At 41.7% G+C, this 15033-nt stretch overlaps 1 protein-coding gene across 6 annotated transcripts in view; it reads right to left on the bottom strand.

The window, feature by feature from the left end:
- Positions 1-15033, bottom strand: part of Bptf (bromodomain PHD finger transcription factor) — a 106288-nt gene that overhangs the window by 43549 nt on the left and 47706 nt on the right. For all 6 annotated transcript variants that reach the window (XM_013347519.2, XM_005350427.3, XM_026780481.1 and 3 more), the window contains 6 exons: positions 11691-11878; positions 9462-9817; positions 9004-9135; positions 3333-3462; positions 2726-2864; positions 1181-1360 (listed from right to left, as the gene is read on the bottom strand). In XM_013347519.2, the coding sequence (XP_013202973.1) occupies positions 1181-1360; positions 2726-2864; positions 3333-3462; positions 9004-9135; positions 9462-9817; positions 11691-11878 (1125 nt within the window). The remainder of the gene's footprint in view (positions 1-1180; positions 1361-2725; positions 2865-3332; positions 3463-9003; positions 9136-9461; positions 9818-11690; positions 11879-15033) is intronic.

Below are 15033 nucleotides of genomic sequence, written 5' to 3' on the forward strand. Positions count from 1 at the left end.
TACATATATACAGTGAGTGTGTGTGTGTGCATGTGTGCGTGTGCATGCATTTACATTTATGTATAGGAGGCCCAAGGCTGACCTCTGGATTCTTTTTCAATATGTCTCCATTTTATTCTTTGAACCCAGAGCTCACCAATACAGCTGGTCTAATTAGCAAGACTCTGGATGGCAGTGCTGGCATTTCTGGCAGGCTACCAGTGCCCCAGTGGCAGGTACACGGACTCTGGAATACGAGCTCCTAGTCCTCATGCTTAAGTTCTAAGCACATTTCCCAAGGTGCCATCTCCCAATGTTTTTATTCATGTATCTCACTGGTACTAAACTTTCACAAAAGCTTAAATATGGAGCCCCCATACAATCTAGCAATTCCACTCCTTGGTACACCACTAAGAAGTGAAAACCTGCATTTACAGAAATACTTGTATATAAAGCTGGCGAGGTGGCTCACTGGGTAAAGGCTTTGTTGTCAAGCATGCGTGAGGTCCTGAGTTCGATCTCTGGGCCCCACAAAACAAAATGAAACAAACAAACAAACAAACAAACAAAACCCAACTAAACATTAATTAGCTGGTTACAGTGACACCTTTAATCCCAAGCATTCAGGAGGCAGAAGTAGGTGGATTCTCTGTATGTTCCAGACCAGCCTGCTCTACATAGTGAGTTCTAGGCCAATCAGAGTTACACAGTGAGTTTCTTTCTCAAACAAACAAGGAACAAATCCTAAAACTTAAAGTGTCAGTGTTTATAACAGCTGGAAACCAGAAACAGCCAATTATTCACTGATCAATGACTGCACAGATGGACTGCGGCCTAGCAATACATTGGAGTGTTCTTTGGAATATGCTATAATGTGGATGAACCTTGGAAACATTGTGTCAGATTAAAGGAGACCAATAGACTGCCTAACTTCATTTTAAAAATGTCTAAAACAGACAACTCAACCAAAAATAGACTGATGGGTTGGGATCAGAAAGCGACTTCCTTTGGCATGATGAAATGCTGTGGAACTGTCATAGATGCTGAACAAGTCTGTGAACATCTACAGCATTTACAAATGGCACGGTCAGTCACCCACTACATGAATTATACTCTTATGAGAGGGTGCAGTATCTTGCCCGTGGGACCTGATTCAGGGCATTCTCTTAGCCCTGGCTCCACCATCCTGGCCCCTGCTTACCGTGGTCCTTCTTCTCGGACACCTTGGAGAGCTCCATTGCACTGTCATCTGCTGCTGCTGCAGCTTCAGCATCTTTTGCCTCATCTTTCCCAGAATCACATTCTGTCTTAATTTTTTTTGGACTTCGTGGACTTTTTCTTCTATCTGATTCATCCTTATAATCGTCTGTATTATTTTTGGCTAAAAAGAATTACATGTATGGCAACAGACAGTTGTAATATTAGAACTTTATTTTTATTTTGTTTTTGTTTTTTGAGACAGGTGTGCAGCTCTGGCTGTCCTGGAACTTATTCTGTAGACCAGGCTGGCCTCAAACTCACAGAGATCTGCTGGGATTAAAGGTGTGTGCCACCACAGCCCAGCTTATTTTTATTCTTGTGTGTGTGTCTTTATGTAAATCTGTGTGCAGATGCCCTCAGGGGTGAGAAGAGGAAATCAAAATCCCTTAATAGCACGGGGCTATTAAGCTAGGAACCAAACTCTGGTTATCTATAAGCCCTCTTAACCTACGGTCTCCTAATCTAAGAACTGAATATATCTAGTTTAGATAAAATCCACCAAGTACTATGCAATAAGTATATTTCATTATTTCTAATTAAAAAAACAAAACCAGCAGGGCAATGGTGGCATATACCTTTAATTTCAGCACTTAGGAGGCAGAGGTAGGCGGATCTCTGGGAGTTCGAGGCCAGCCTGGTCTACAAGAGCTAGTTCCGGAGAAACCTTGTCTCAATAAAAACCAAAAATAAAAAAATAAAAAATAAAAAACAAAACAAACAAAAACCAAACCAAATGAAGTACTACATATGACATAAACAGAAGGGAGACATTTTTTTGAACTCTATAACTCAGAATACTGGTGCCTGTCATGGTGTCCCTATTCACTTCCCTTCTAGGTTTATGTGTGTCATAGTACTGAAAATGACAACTAGTATTGATTATAAAGTCTTGGGGTAGGTAGATCCAAAAAAAAAAAAATCCCTATTTTGAATATAATAATTACATGACTATTTTTAAAAATTACTTTCTCTTGTTTTTCTCTAACTAAAACCTTATAAATAAAGGTAATTTAAAAACCTTTAGTTTACGGGGCTGGAGAGGGCTCTGCTGTCAACAGCACTTGTGGTTTGTGCAGGACCTAGGTTCAGTTCCCAGCACCCACATGGTGGCCAAAAGTCATCTCTTAACTCCAAGTCCAGAGAACTGAATGTCCTCTTTGTGGGTTCTGTGGGCAAAGGCATGAACATGTGCTGCACATAGATAGCTGCACATAGATACATGAAGGTAAAACACTCATAAACATAAAATATAAATAATCTTAAATAAGAAAACTTTAGAACTTGTCAATTGGTAAATCCCAACAGTATTGTCCACATGCTATTAAAATTTTCATAAGGATACATTTATCTGAAATAAAGCCAGTAAACTATGAACTTCTAAGAAATACTTCTGGTTAGAAGTGGTCCTACAAACAAAAGAACCAGCAGCAGGGAAACAGTGAAGATCTCCTATTAGCTATAGCTACTGAAACAGTCCACTACTCACCTCCTTCAAAGGGCTTCCTGTAGTTCACATTGGTGTTGCCTGGTAATTTGGGAAGGAACCTATAAACATGTGTTTTACTAATCCAGCTCCAGCCTCCATACCCTGTCACTCTGTATTCCTCTCCTTTTTGTTTCCAAACCTGGTAGAATTGAAAACCCAATGGTTAAAGAAGCATCTGCCAAACACAGGCCAAGAATCAGGCAAACTGAGCCAGAGATATGGCAGAGTGGGCAAGGATACACAGGGCGAAAACAGGAGAACCAACTCCTGCCAATTATCCTGTAACCTCTGTCTGTGCATGCACTCTCACACTCACATAAATAGATAAGTATAATAATTAAAGAATCAGGCAAAATTAATTAAATTTGCCAAATAATCAATTTTCAGTTGGAATCTCAAGATTTATGACAGATTGTTAACACTGCTATTAAATTTAACAATGCTTTTACTTTTATTACTAATTTCAACAAATTGGTATCAAATTCTAAGAGAAAAATCAAGCTTACAAAATTACAAGATGTGTTCATACCACCTCATTAATTCAACAGTTACGAAGGAAAGCAGAGTGACTGCAAAGGCGCGCCCTGCAGGCCGCAGGCCCAGTTACCTGGTGCTTCACTGGAAACGTGTATTTTACCCACGTGGCCTGCTGCATCGTCTCTTCCTCCTCCTGTTTTTTCTCCTTTTTTTTAACTTTCTCCTTTTCTTCCCTTTCAATTGATGTCATCCTATGTAACCTAAGAATACACAGATTAAAAAAAATTAATTTTGAAAAAGGAAAAACATATGAATGTTATACTGAAAATTAGGAAGAAAACCAGAGAGTTCTTAGTTAGAACCCTACACCCCAGACATTCCCAACAGACAAAAATAAGCAGATGTGGCATTCCCTAAGGAGAGATCAGAACAGAAAACTAGCCATAAAGAGGAATAGCCCTTCTAAACACCTCCCCAAAGAAACACTAATGTTTTATTCTTGTACAAGCCAACACTCGAATACCCATGTAGAATCCACTCTAAATAGAACTAACACCACATGAACAACTCAGCCTAGGACTTCTAACCAGCAAACACAAACACCTTTATCCTCGTAGTGTGGGGATTAAAGCGTGGGTCTTCAGTGTGCTAGGCAAGCATTCTACCCATATCACAACACATTTTATTTTATTATTTTTGATTTTTTGAGACAGGGTTTCACTGTGTATCCTTGGCTGTCCTCAAACTAGCTATGTAACCAGGCTGGCCTTGAACTCACAGAGATCCACTTGCCTCTGCCTCCTGAGTGCTGGGACTAAAGTTGATGCCACCACCACCCAGTAGCACAACACAATTTTTAAAAATTAATTAAATTCAGTCTTGGTAGCAAAAGCCTGTCATCTCAGCACATGGGAGTCTGTGGTTATAGCAGGCGGGGACGTCCACTGAGATGCGGTCTCAAAGGAACAAGCGAGGAAACAAGCACTCTCCCTCCCCAACTTTTTCCTCTGTACTGAGATCTCAACATGCAGCAGCAACAGATACTGCCTGCTAGCGTGACAACTGCTGAGCAGAGTAGAAGGGGACGCCTGTTCCCTGTCTCAGAACTAGGGAGTAAAACAGGAGCTATCGCCACAGCAAGGTACAGCCTCAGGGATAGAACCAGGGTAGAACTGGGCCACCATCATCAGTTTCCACAGCTTCCATGTGTATTCCTGAGGGACTAGCTCCAGTTCAGACAATGACAGCGCAGATCATGCTGCTGACAGGCACCCTTGGGCTCTTGGTTTCTGTCCACAAGCAAACAGATACAAAGGCTTCACTTTGCTTTGGTGTAGTTCATTGTGATGTGTGCTGACCCTGAGTGAAGTTCTATTGCTTGGGCCACCACCACCAAAGTCTTTTTGGGGAAAGGCAACAACACAAAGAGTACAATTGGTAGTTCAATCCTATCTGTGAGACAGAAAGCCCTGGACACTACTGATGAACTGGAGACTTCAAAGAGCCCCATCAGGATAGGACCATGCAGCTACCGTTGTCAATCCACACTACTGGGGGGGGGGGTGAAGAGGGTGGCAGATTTTCCTTTCTCCATAGTCACCTGAGAGCCAGACCATAAGAATGAACGGTCAGCTCCACCCCTAATCTCCAGGCAGTGCTCAGGACTCTGTGCTGTGGTATTACTGCAGAGATACCATATAAAACATTGTGTGTCCTTCATGCTGAACATGGGGAGTAGCCCTCCATAGTCCTCCTCAGTGACGGGATGGCAGAGACTAGAAGTTCCTGTACTTGAAATGCTGACAAAAAGAAGCAAGCACAGGCACACCTGGGCCTGTCAGTCACAAACCCAACTGCTGCCCCATACATTTAAGCTGAGTATCACACTTACAACCTGGGTGGCAAACAATCCCATCCCACTGATTTCCAACTATGGCAGAAGTCACTGCTCTGTGTCTACTAGCCCTCCACACATATTTCCTGCACGATGCCTGTTCAGGTCCTGTGTCTCACTTGTACTGGACTGCTAGTCTTTTTCCTTTATAGAAGGTCTTTGTCAATTGAGAACATTTTCCATTTGTGGTGCAGATATTTTCCCTCAATTAGTCATCTCTCTTTTGAGTTTAATTACAATAATGGTTTTCCACGTAGAATTTTAAATATATGTGTTCAATTCCCTCCTCCATTGCACCTTTGTTTTATCTATCTATCTATCTATCTATCTATCTATCTATCTATCTATCTATCTATCTATTTATTTTGGTTTTTCGAGACAGGGTTTCTCTGTGGCTTTGGAGCCTGTCCTGGCACTAGCTCTGTAGACCAGGCTGGTCTCGAACTCACAGAGATCCGCCTGCCTCTGCCTCCTGAGTGCTGGGATTAAAGGCGTGCGCCACCATCGCCCGGCTCTAATGCACCTTTGTTTTAAATCTGTTTAAAAAGAAAAGTATCAGAACAATAAAATAACTTAATTCATGTTTAGTCTTTCTTCTAATTAGCACTGTGGGTTTTTTTTTTATTTGTATTGTATTTGTATTGATATTTTGCCTGCATATATGTCTGCGTGAGACAGTTGTGAGTTGCCAGGTGGGTGCTGGGAATTGAACTCAGGTCCTCTGGAAGAGCAGTCAGCGCTCTTACCGGCTAAGCCATCTCTCCAGTCCCAAGTTTTGTTTTTTAACCTTGATCAATTTGAGGCCTCTTCCCTGAAACATGTCCTCTTTGCTCAATGGCATGCAGTGTCCACAGCGGAGCTTCCAAGTGTCTTAGGGCTTATTTGAGAAATCCCTAAATGTACCATCCTGCTGATTCTGACCATAAAGTGCTCTGACAGCTTCCAATATTTTGTTATACTTTGAGAGAAGGTTCATGTATATTATTTAGCTCAGGCTGGCCTCAATCTTAATTCTCCACCCTCTGCTATGTAAAAAACGAAATTAATGATGTGAGTACCTCAATATAATACCTATTATATTTATTTATAATATATTTATTTATTTTATTACTTATCTAATGTGTAGATGTGAGAGCCTGAATGAGTTATTTGCACCTCATGTCTGTAGGGACTCAGAGGAGCCAGAAGACCACACCAGATCCCTGGTACTGGAGTTACAGATAGTTGTTAATCACCACCTGAGTGCTAGGAACTGAATTCAGGTCTTCTGGAAGAGCAACCAGTTCTCTGAACCCCCAAATCATCTATCTCTTCAGGGGTTTTGATGTTTGTTTCCTGAGATAGGATCTAATATATCCCACGATGGCATCAAGTTCTGGGCTAAGACTGCTCTGTATTCCCGGACCACATGCCTCCATGTGCCAAGCGCTGAGACTGAAAGCAAACACCACATGTCTGGCTTGTTACTTCCCCGTACTAGGATCTTACAAACTCAGGTCCTCGGGCTTGGCAGGAGCCTCGAGCAGAGGTACTCACTGCACCTAAGATGTTAACCGAGTATTGTGTTCACTTGTGTGTGGTGTACACAACTGTGTGTGTAGGCCAGAAGGCTGAGCTCTCAAACCTCACCAGACATGTAGTTTTGTACAGTGGACACTAACAGCTGACCACATCAGAGAGAGAGCAAGGGTCTGTGGATTGCTCACTCACAGTACAACATCTCTGTCACATCACTTCCCCTAAGGCTCAGGGGAAGAAGAGTGCGGAAGAAAGATCCTAAGTACCAGAGGCTGGGGAGAACTAGACCCAAACAGGGTCTTCCAGCAGGACCACAGCAGTGATGACAACTTACATTTCAGCATGGAGACTTTCTGGCCTTCTCCCCTGAGCCATGATCCCCAAGCCCCACAGGGTCTTACCAATTGGCTTGGACCTTGCTGTGTAGATCAGGATAGCCTCAAATTCACAGAACTCTGTCTACCTCTACCTCACAAGCATAGAGATTGAGGGTGAGTACCATTATGCCCAGCTCAGCTTATCCTTGTTGTTTTTTTTATTTTTTTAGGTGTAGCCCAGGCTGGCCTCAAACTCATGATCCTCCTGCCTCTGCCTCCTTTAGCAAATCCTACCGGCGTGCGCCACCACAACCGGCTCAGCTTGTCCTTTTAATTCAGTTTTACTAATATTTATTTCTAAATAAATCTTAATTATCTTACCAAATTCTACCCCCAAAAATCCAACCACACGTTAATGAAATTTCATAGTGACAGGACAAAACCTGACATCACCGAGAAATTTATTCTTCTTGTTTTGTTTTTATGTTTTTGCCTTTTTTTTTTTTTTTTTTTTTTGGGTATGTGTTGGGGGTAGGGGTCCAAGGCAGGGTTTCTCTGTGTAGCCCTGGCTGTCCTCAAACTCAGAGATCTACCTGCCTTCACCTCCCAAGTGCTCCATGACATTTGGCTTAAATTGTTTGGTTTGGGGACAGTCTTGTTCTGTACCTCAGACCCTGTGGCCTACACTTCCCCAAGTGATACCAGTACAGATGTGAGCCACCACATCATTATAAAATAAAACATGCTTAAAGGGCTGGAAAATACATTTTCATTGTAAAAAGTTAGGGGGTTACACCACTCAAGTGACCCAGTAGGAGGGCAGACAGACTGACTCTTGGTGCTTTAAAGTGTTAAAAAGTATAACACGTTTGCAACAATGATTCTTGATAGTTTATCTTTTTGTTTAGACGGGATCCTGGAACTTGAGATTCTCTTACCTCAGCCTCAGTGCTAGAATTAAGGGAATATAAAACCACATCTGACATAGCTACACACACACACGTTTGTTTATTTAGCTTACAATTCTAGGTAAAATCAAAGCCTTGTGTGTATAGTTTGGTCCTCAGAATAATTTTTACATTTTTTATTCTTATTTTCTAAAGTGTGTTTGCTTCTGCGGACACAGGTGTGCTTGGGAATGCACATGCAGCTGGAGGCCAGAGGTGGACATCTAACACCTTATTAATATATTTATTGACAGGGCCTCTCAATGAACCACTGTTTCAGCTAGACTGGCTGGTCAGAGAGCCTTCATGATGTGTCTATTTCTCAAATATCTGATCCCTAGCAATGGGCTTACAGGTGTGTGTGTGTTGGGAAGTGAACCCGATCCTGTGGAAGGGCAGCAAATGCTCTCATTCTTACTTCTAGTGCTTGCTCAAGTACACAGCTGAGTCTACCTGGTAGCTATATGATCTTTGGCCAGACATTCAAGTCTACAAAGAGAAATAAAGCCTGACCTTTAGCATAGTTTTGGGAACATTTTAGGATAAATGAGTAAATGTGACTTCTTAGGGTTAGAGATGGCAGCAGTTAATACAAGGCTGCTCTTGGAAAGACTCTGGTTTGGCTTCCAGAACCCACTCAGCTAACAAGAGTCTGTAAATCCAGCTTCAGGGTGTTCTAATACCTTCTTCTGGTCTCTGCAGACACCAGAAATAAACATGATGAACAAACATAGATGTAAGCAAGCAGACACCGGATACAGACACACACTCTTTCATCTTGTCAAAAATGCTCTTCACTTGTAATATCTTTTAATATGTATGTTGGACTGGCAAGTTGGCTCAAGGGGCAGAGTCACCTGTCAAGAATAAACTTCTCTCCATCTATTCATACCCATGGCATGCACAAGTCCACACACATATATACACATAAAAGATAAAAATTTAATAAAAAATATATTTGATCTCGTTTCATCTTCATCACAGTCTTGCATCCTGGGAATTAATGGAGACTGGGAAGAGATATAGTCTTTACTGTGACCTCTTGGGCTATTCCGTAATTATTAATGATCTAGCATTTCAGAAATATCCAATACTCATCAATCCCAAAACTCAGAGTTCACTCACCTTGTGTGTCCTAAAGACTCCCGCCATATTGGCAGCATCACAACAGGTTTAACTGCACACTCCAAAATTGCAAGAGCCAAGGCAAACTCTCTGGGTTTGCTACACATCTGAACGGCCTTGATCCAGTTAGCCCTGCATTTCAGAAGAAAGAAAGCATTTCACTCCATTGTTCTTAACTGAAAAACACAATAGTCACAGTCTACTACAACTCAGATGAGAAAGGGTTCTATGTGGCAGAAGTGCACACACAGGCACACCAAGAGGGCTTAGCTCAGAGCACTGGAGATTTTATACACAGGAGCAACTCCAGGCATCATCCAGGCCCCTCAATTCCTTGACGCACAATATTTTTTAGCTCTGGTCTCCATTTGACTCCTTCTGATACTTAAAGTTATCCAAGAATCAATTTTAGGTAATTAGCATATTTACAGCAATATATGAACTTTAGTTTCCTTTACCTGTGTGAAGCCCAATTGGGATGAAGAAAGGATGAAGGGATGTTGCTCTCCAGCTGCGTGATGGTCAGTCTCAATGTAGATATGGTAAGGACTTTGGACCCGTGGACAGATCCATTCCATTTGAACTCCCCAGCTGGAGAGAGACAGAACTTATGTGCAAGGTGCCTCCTCTTGTCGTGGTCCTCCCTGTGTTGGTGTTTATTCAGAGCAAAGGAATTGGTAGAATACTGATTGTGGTAGACACGATACTTCCCTTCTTGTCCCAGTTTAAAATAATTGTTGATATTCCCTTTCATGACCACCTCCTTTTTGGTGCTCAACCGTGAAACTTCTCCTTGGGAGTTAACTACCAGCACCTGATGAGGAAAATCAGAATGTCATTATTCATGCCAAAGAGGCAGATTTTGTCTGACCAACTGTCTTTCAACAATTGTAATCAATTGTTCCAAACACGAGATAGCCTATGACTGAGAGTTTAAAAGTAAACTTATGACTAAATTTAAAAGTAAAAAAAAAAAGGGGGGGGGACCTAAAAAAATTGAAAAGAAGCTAAAGTGAGGATGGAGCTAGGCTGGGTGTCTTATACCTGTAGAGCCAACATTCAGTAGGCTGAGGCAGGAAGACCATGAATTCAAGCCTTAGCTAGGGCTAGCTACATAGGAAGACTGTCTCAGGGCACAGGACACTTGGTAAAGATACTTGTCACACAAGTCTGGTGACCCATTTTAAGCCACAGATACCACAAAAGCGTGGAACAAGAGAATTAACTTCACAAAGTTGTCTTTTGACACCCCCTCATTAACCTGAAGGCTTGTGCGCACACACCTATTTCTGGTCTATAAAGGGTCACACAGAGAAACCCTGTCTCGAAAAACAAACTAACTAACTAAAGGTGAAAGTTGGCAATTTATAGTTAAATAAGGAAGATATAACTGGAGAAAGAAAGGAGTGATTAGACACCACTGAGCACGTCCACGAATCTCAGACACACACTATCAGTCTATCAAACTCCAGCACAGAGTTTATCGAAATAGGAGAGCACTACACACACTACCCCCCCCCCTGCATCCTCTCCCCACAAATAGCCAACAATCCTCTACTGCTGTTCTTTTCATTATTCCAACTTTAGTTGCTCTAGGCCCTGGGGTCTTTAAAATAATGTTTCCACAAAGCTGGGCTCAATCTTTCGGTGGACTATCAAAATCAATACTGGTTGTTTACTTTTCTCCACTGACGTAGGAGGGAACGTCAGGGGTTTAGATAGGGCCTGAGTTGGCCAGGCTTGCCTCAGACTGGCTGTATTCTTCCCTGCTTCAGCTTCCTCAGTGGTTCAGTCCTGTTGGACTCCCCAGGAAATCATCAGAGACACAGCTGTCATCATTCTGTGGGTGCAGCTAGGCGAGCTGAGCTCGTGGTGTCAGGTCTGATCATCTGCTCTAGCAGATCAAGCGACAACTGTTCTTCTAGTGGTCACAGGAAATGGGGTTGTGGTGGTGCAAGTCTTTAATCCCAGCACTGGGAAGGTAGAGGTAGGTAGAACTCTGTCTGAATTTGAGGCCACCTTGGTCTACATACCAAATTCCAGGTCAGCCAGAGCTACACAGTGAGATACTATCTTCTAAAAACAAAACAAAACAAAACAAAAACCTAACAGAATTATACTCGATTAGCTGATTCTAACATCATCTGCTCACTGAATTCTAATAAATGGGACTAAATTTGTGTGTATAAATTTCTTTGCCACAATACAAGACTTACAGTTTTGTTCTTGGTACTCACTACATTAAAGAAAACACAATTCAAAACTAGGTTTATAAATTTCATGTCCTTTTTTCTTTTTAAAATAATATTTTACGGTAATCCCATATTTTTTTTTTTTTTTTTTTTTTTGGTTTTTCGAGACAGGGTTTCGCTGTGGCTTTGGAGCCTGTCCTGGAACTAGCTCTGTAGACCAGGCTGGTCTCGAACTCACAGAGATCCGCCTGCCTCTGCCTCCCGAGTGCTGGGATTAAAGGCGTGTGCCACCATCGCCCGGCTGGTAATCCCATATTTAATGTGTGTCTGACTGTGGGTGTTGGCATACTAGTGCAGGTGCCCTTGGAGCTGGAGTTACCAGTTGGGATGTAACCATTAGAAGAGCAGCCAGTGCTCTTAACCTCTGAGCCATCTCTCCTGTCCACGATCCTAATTATTCACAGTACACAGAGTTTTGTTTTAAACAGAACACACCTCTTTGCCCTCCTTAAACAATTTGTTTGCTTCATGGGCCGCAGCTGCCACCTGCTGGCTCTTGAGCTGACTGAGTTTGCTGTCTGGGTTCCGCAATCTGGTGATGATGCGAGTGGAGCCAGATGTTCCTCTCCCAGCTCCAGGGGACTCGACGATTTCTCCATTAGACTTCTCCAATCTGAAATCCCCTGTTACCAAATGAAAATGCCACAAAGTGATTGCTGACAGGAAGTAAATAACTAAGAATGCCTTATTTATCCAACCCTTACATGCCATATATATTTAAAGTCCAAGAGAAATAAGCAGAATAAGTCCTTTCACAGGCAAAGCATGTCCTCAATCCTTGAATGTTTTTGTCAACAGCAAAGATCAAAAAGCAAAAATACTGTGTGCCATTCATTATTTTGCAGAAAACAGTGTTACCTGTTTTGAAACTCATTTACTGGAGAGGAGGGGTCTCCAAAACCGTGCAAATAACAAACATAATAACTCGAATGCATACAAAATGCTGTCTTGTATATCTAATGTGCATTTGTATATTAAAAGGCTGGAGTTAATTTCAGAAAGATTTTCCACTTAAGTAGTAATAGTCTTGAATTTTAGAAATGCCAACTGAATTTTTCCCTAGAGTATATAATTATTTGTGAAAACCCATTACAATTATTTTAACATAATAAAGATTTCTCAACATCTCCTTTATAACTTCATTTTTGATGGTGACAGTCTGAATGCCCAGATACAATTTCTGCTTTCTATATACACAAATTTCACATTGGATAGTGAACATACATACCCAGCCATTCATCACTGTACATTTTCCATTGTTCAGAAAATTGAGTAAGACCTAATTTATAATTTAAAGCTTAAAAAAAGAAATTAAGCAGTGTAGCATTGGTAAATCCAAGGATGGGAATTTCGTATTACATATATGGTGGCATTTTAGGCAAGTAGAGACAGATGCAAATGGGGAGGCTATCTGTTCATTTCAGGGAATTGTTTGGTATGTTGGCTCAATAGGGTTATGGATCAAAGGTCCGGCCTTTGGAAGCAACGATAGCACCCAGAGAGAACTGGACAGAAGACCCCACCATCCCACTAGGCAGCTTTCCCAGGCAGTTGTCACCCTGTTCCATTTTGAGCTTTTAAGTATGGCTTCTCTTCTCTGTTTTGTTCTCTTCTCTGGGACTGAACTGCATGTACTGGACAGAACCCTTACCTTACTATTCTGGTTTTTCTATTAGTAAGCAGGAAGGGTATGAATTAGAGGCTCTAACTTGTACCTCTATGGTAGAAAGACTGTTACTTGCAGGGAGCAACCCCCACCCCCCAATACTCCAGAGCAGACATGAGAAGAGCAAATGTTGAGGAAGCTGACAACCTGGCTTAGCTTCCTGAACCTGACAGTACACCCGAGGCTTTCACCAGCCCTAGACGCTCCTTTTGAGGCCACTAATAAAATGTCATTTCTGTTTTTAAGCGAGGTAGATTTCTGCCAAAAGGAGTTAGTCCTAAATAATCCAGCAAGTATTTTAAGACTTAGTCTACAAAATATACCACTGAGCAAATTGGGCAGGCTGGAGAGCTAGTGATCCTGAATACTGCTATCTTCTCTTAGACTCTCCATGTGCTGGGGATTTAACCCAAGGCTCTCAACTCTTATGACCATTTATTATATCCTGCAATAGACTTTATAGATGCTCTCTTGGTTTTAGGCCTCACTTGTTGAAAGAAGAGAAGGAATAGCAAGAGCTTTCTGAAAGAAGCCCCCCAGTGCGCAGCTAGAATTCAATGCTGCTCAGAATTAACCCTCTGCATTTGCTAGTTCAGCAAAAATAAAGCGAAGAACAACCTCATCTGTAAGCATCACAGCTGAAGACATGGCAAGGGTAGGTCCTCATGGAACACAGGCTACCCAAGTCCACACTGCTGCCATTAAGAAGTCAACCTCTACAGGCAGCCTGTTGGCAAAATAGTCATCTGCTCTAAACCAGCCCCTCTGGCAAGCATAAGCAAAGGGCAAAAAAAAACTACTGGCCCACCAAACATAATGAGGAAGCAGAAGGGCTCCTGTCCAAGAAGCCTGAGGCAAGTTACTAAGTACTAGGTACGAGTGGGAATCCCTACAAATCTACAAGGGAATGTTGTTATACTGACATGGGGAGTAAGGGCAGGGAACTCTCCAACTTTGCCAAGTTACTGTGTATGATTGTTCAGCCAACAGTAATTCCCAAGAACCCATACTGTGTAATAGCTAGCAAAACCTAGGCTACCACAATGGAATGGCCCCCAGAAGAACCTCTTGCATGCATCTCACTTCTCATACATTGTCACCATATCAAATCTACCCAAATAGGCCCTCTATTGTCAGGACAATAAAGTGAACAACAGCTAAATTCAGAATTTCATATGGGTTATATAAACTTAAGACATACCCAAGCCTGTCAAACAATGCATAGCACAGAGAAATCTTAGATGGGGCTTAAGATATAATTATATACAACTACTGGGCGCAATAGTGGGCCAAAGATTTTTAGACATTTTCAGGTGAGCGTCAGAGAGAGGCAAGAGGCACTGTGAACTGATGGATGGGAACAAACACGGGTGACCACGCTGTGCTGAGCGACCTAAGATGCAACCACAGCTCTCTGCGTGGTCCTATCTTTGAAACAGCCCTTGTTCTTTAAAAATTCATTCCTACCCATTTCAATCATATACTTTTGTTGGAGCCATCAATAATACCTTGCCTGCCCTGGCCACAGGTGTGGAACAATATGATCCAAGATAAGCCACTCAAATTCCTTCCTCAAAGACTTTTGATTTGGAGCAGGAGTGGGGGCTTTGGGCCACAGACCTTGGAAAGACATGAGAACAAATTGCTGGTGCCATCTTACCTGCAACTTGGAAAAAGCCTGTCTGTATTAGGAGAGAATTAAATTATCACACAAATTTAAGTTGACTGAAAATGGGGGAGGGGAGGATAGAGCAGTGGTTGTACCACTGGGTCCACTTATGCTTCAGGAGAACATGAATTTTCCCAATTATACAAGCTAATTAAAGTCCCTCTACAGTTGGTCATTTACAATTGGAAAAGTCCTAAGTAAAAGACATCTCCAACCTTATGTCATATCTGAAATTATACTCAAGATAAATTTAAACCAATGCTACAGACTTATGGAAAATTACTGTAAATATTTATTTTCATGAGATCATCTTTCTTTAAAAAAAATACAACACACAGGGAAAATCTGCAGAAAGAGATGAAATTTAACAACATAAAAATTAAGCACAAGAAAGTAATAAGCACAAATATGAAGCAGATATTAATGACTATAATACATAAGGC

The sequence above is a fragment of the Microtus ochrogaster genome, chromosome 7 (genome assembly GCF_000317375.1).
Source record: "Microtus ochrogaster isolate Prairie Vole_2 chromosome 7, MicOch1.0, whole genome shotgun sequence".
Taxonomy (NCBI): domain Eukaryota; kingdom Metazoa; phylum Chordata; class Mammalia; order Rodentia; family Cricetidae; genus Microtus; species Microtus ochrogaster.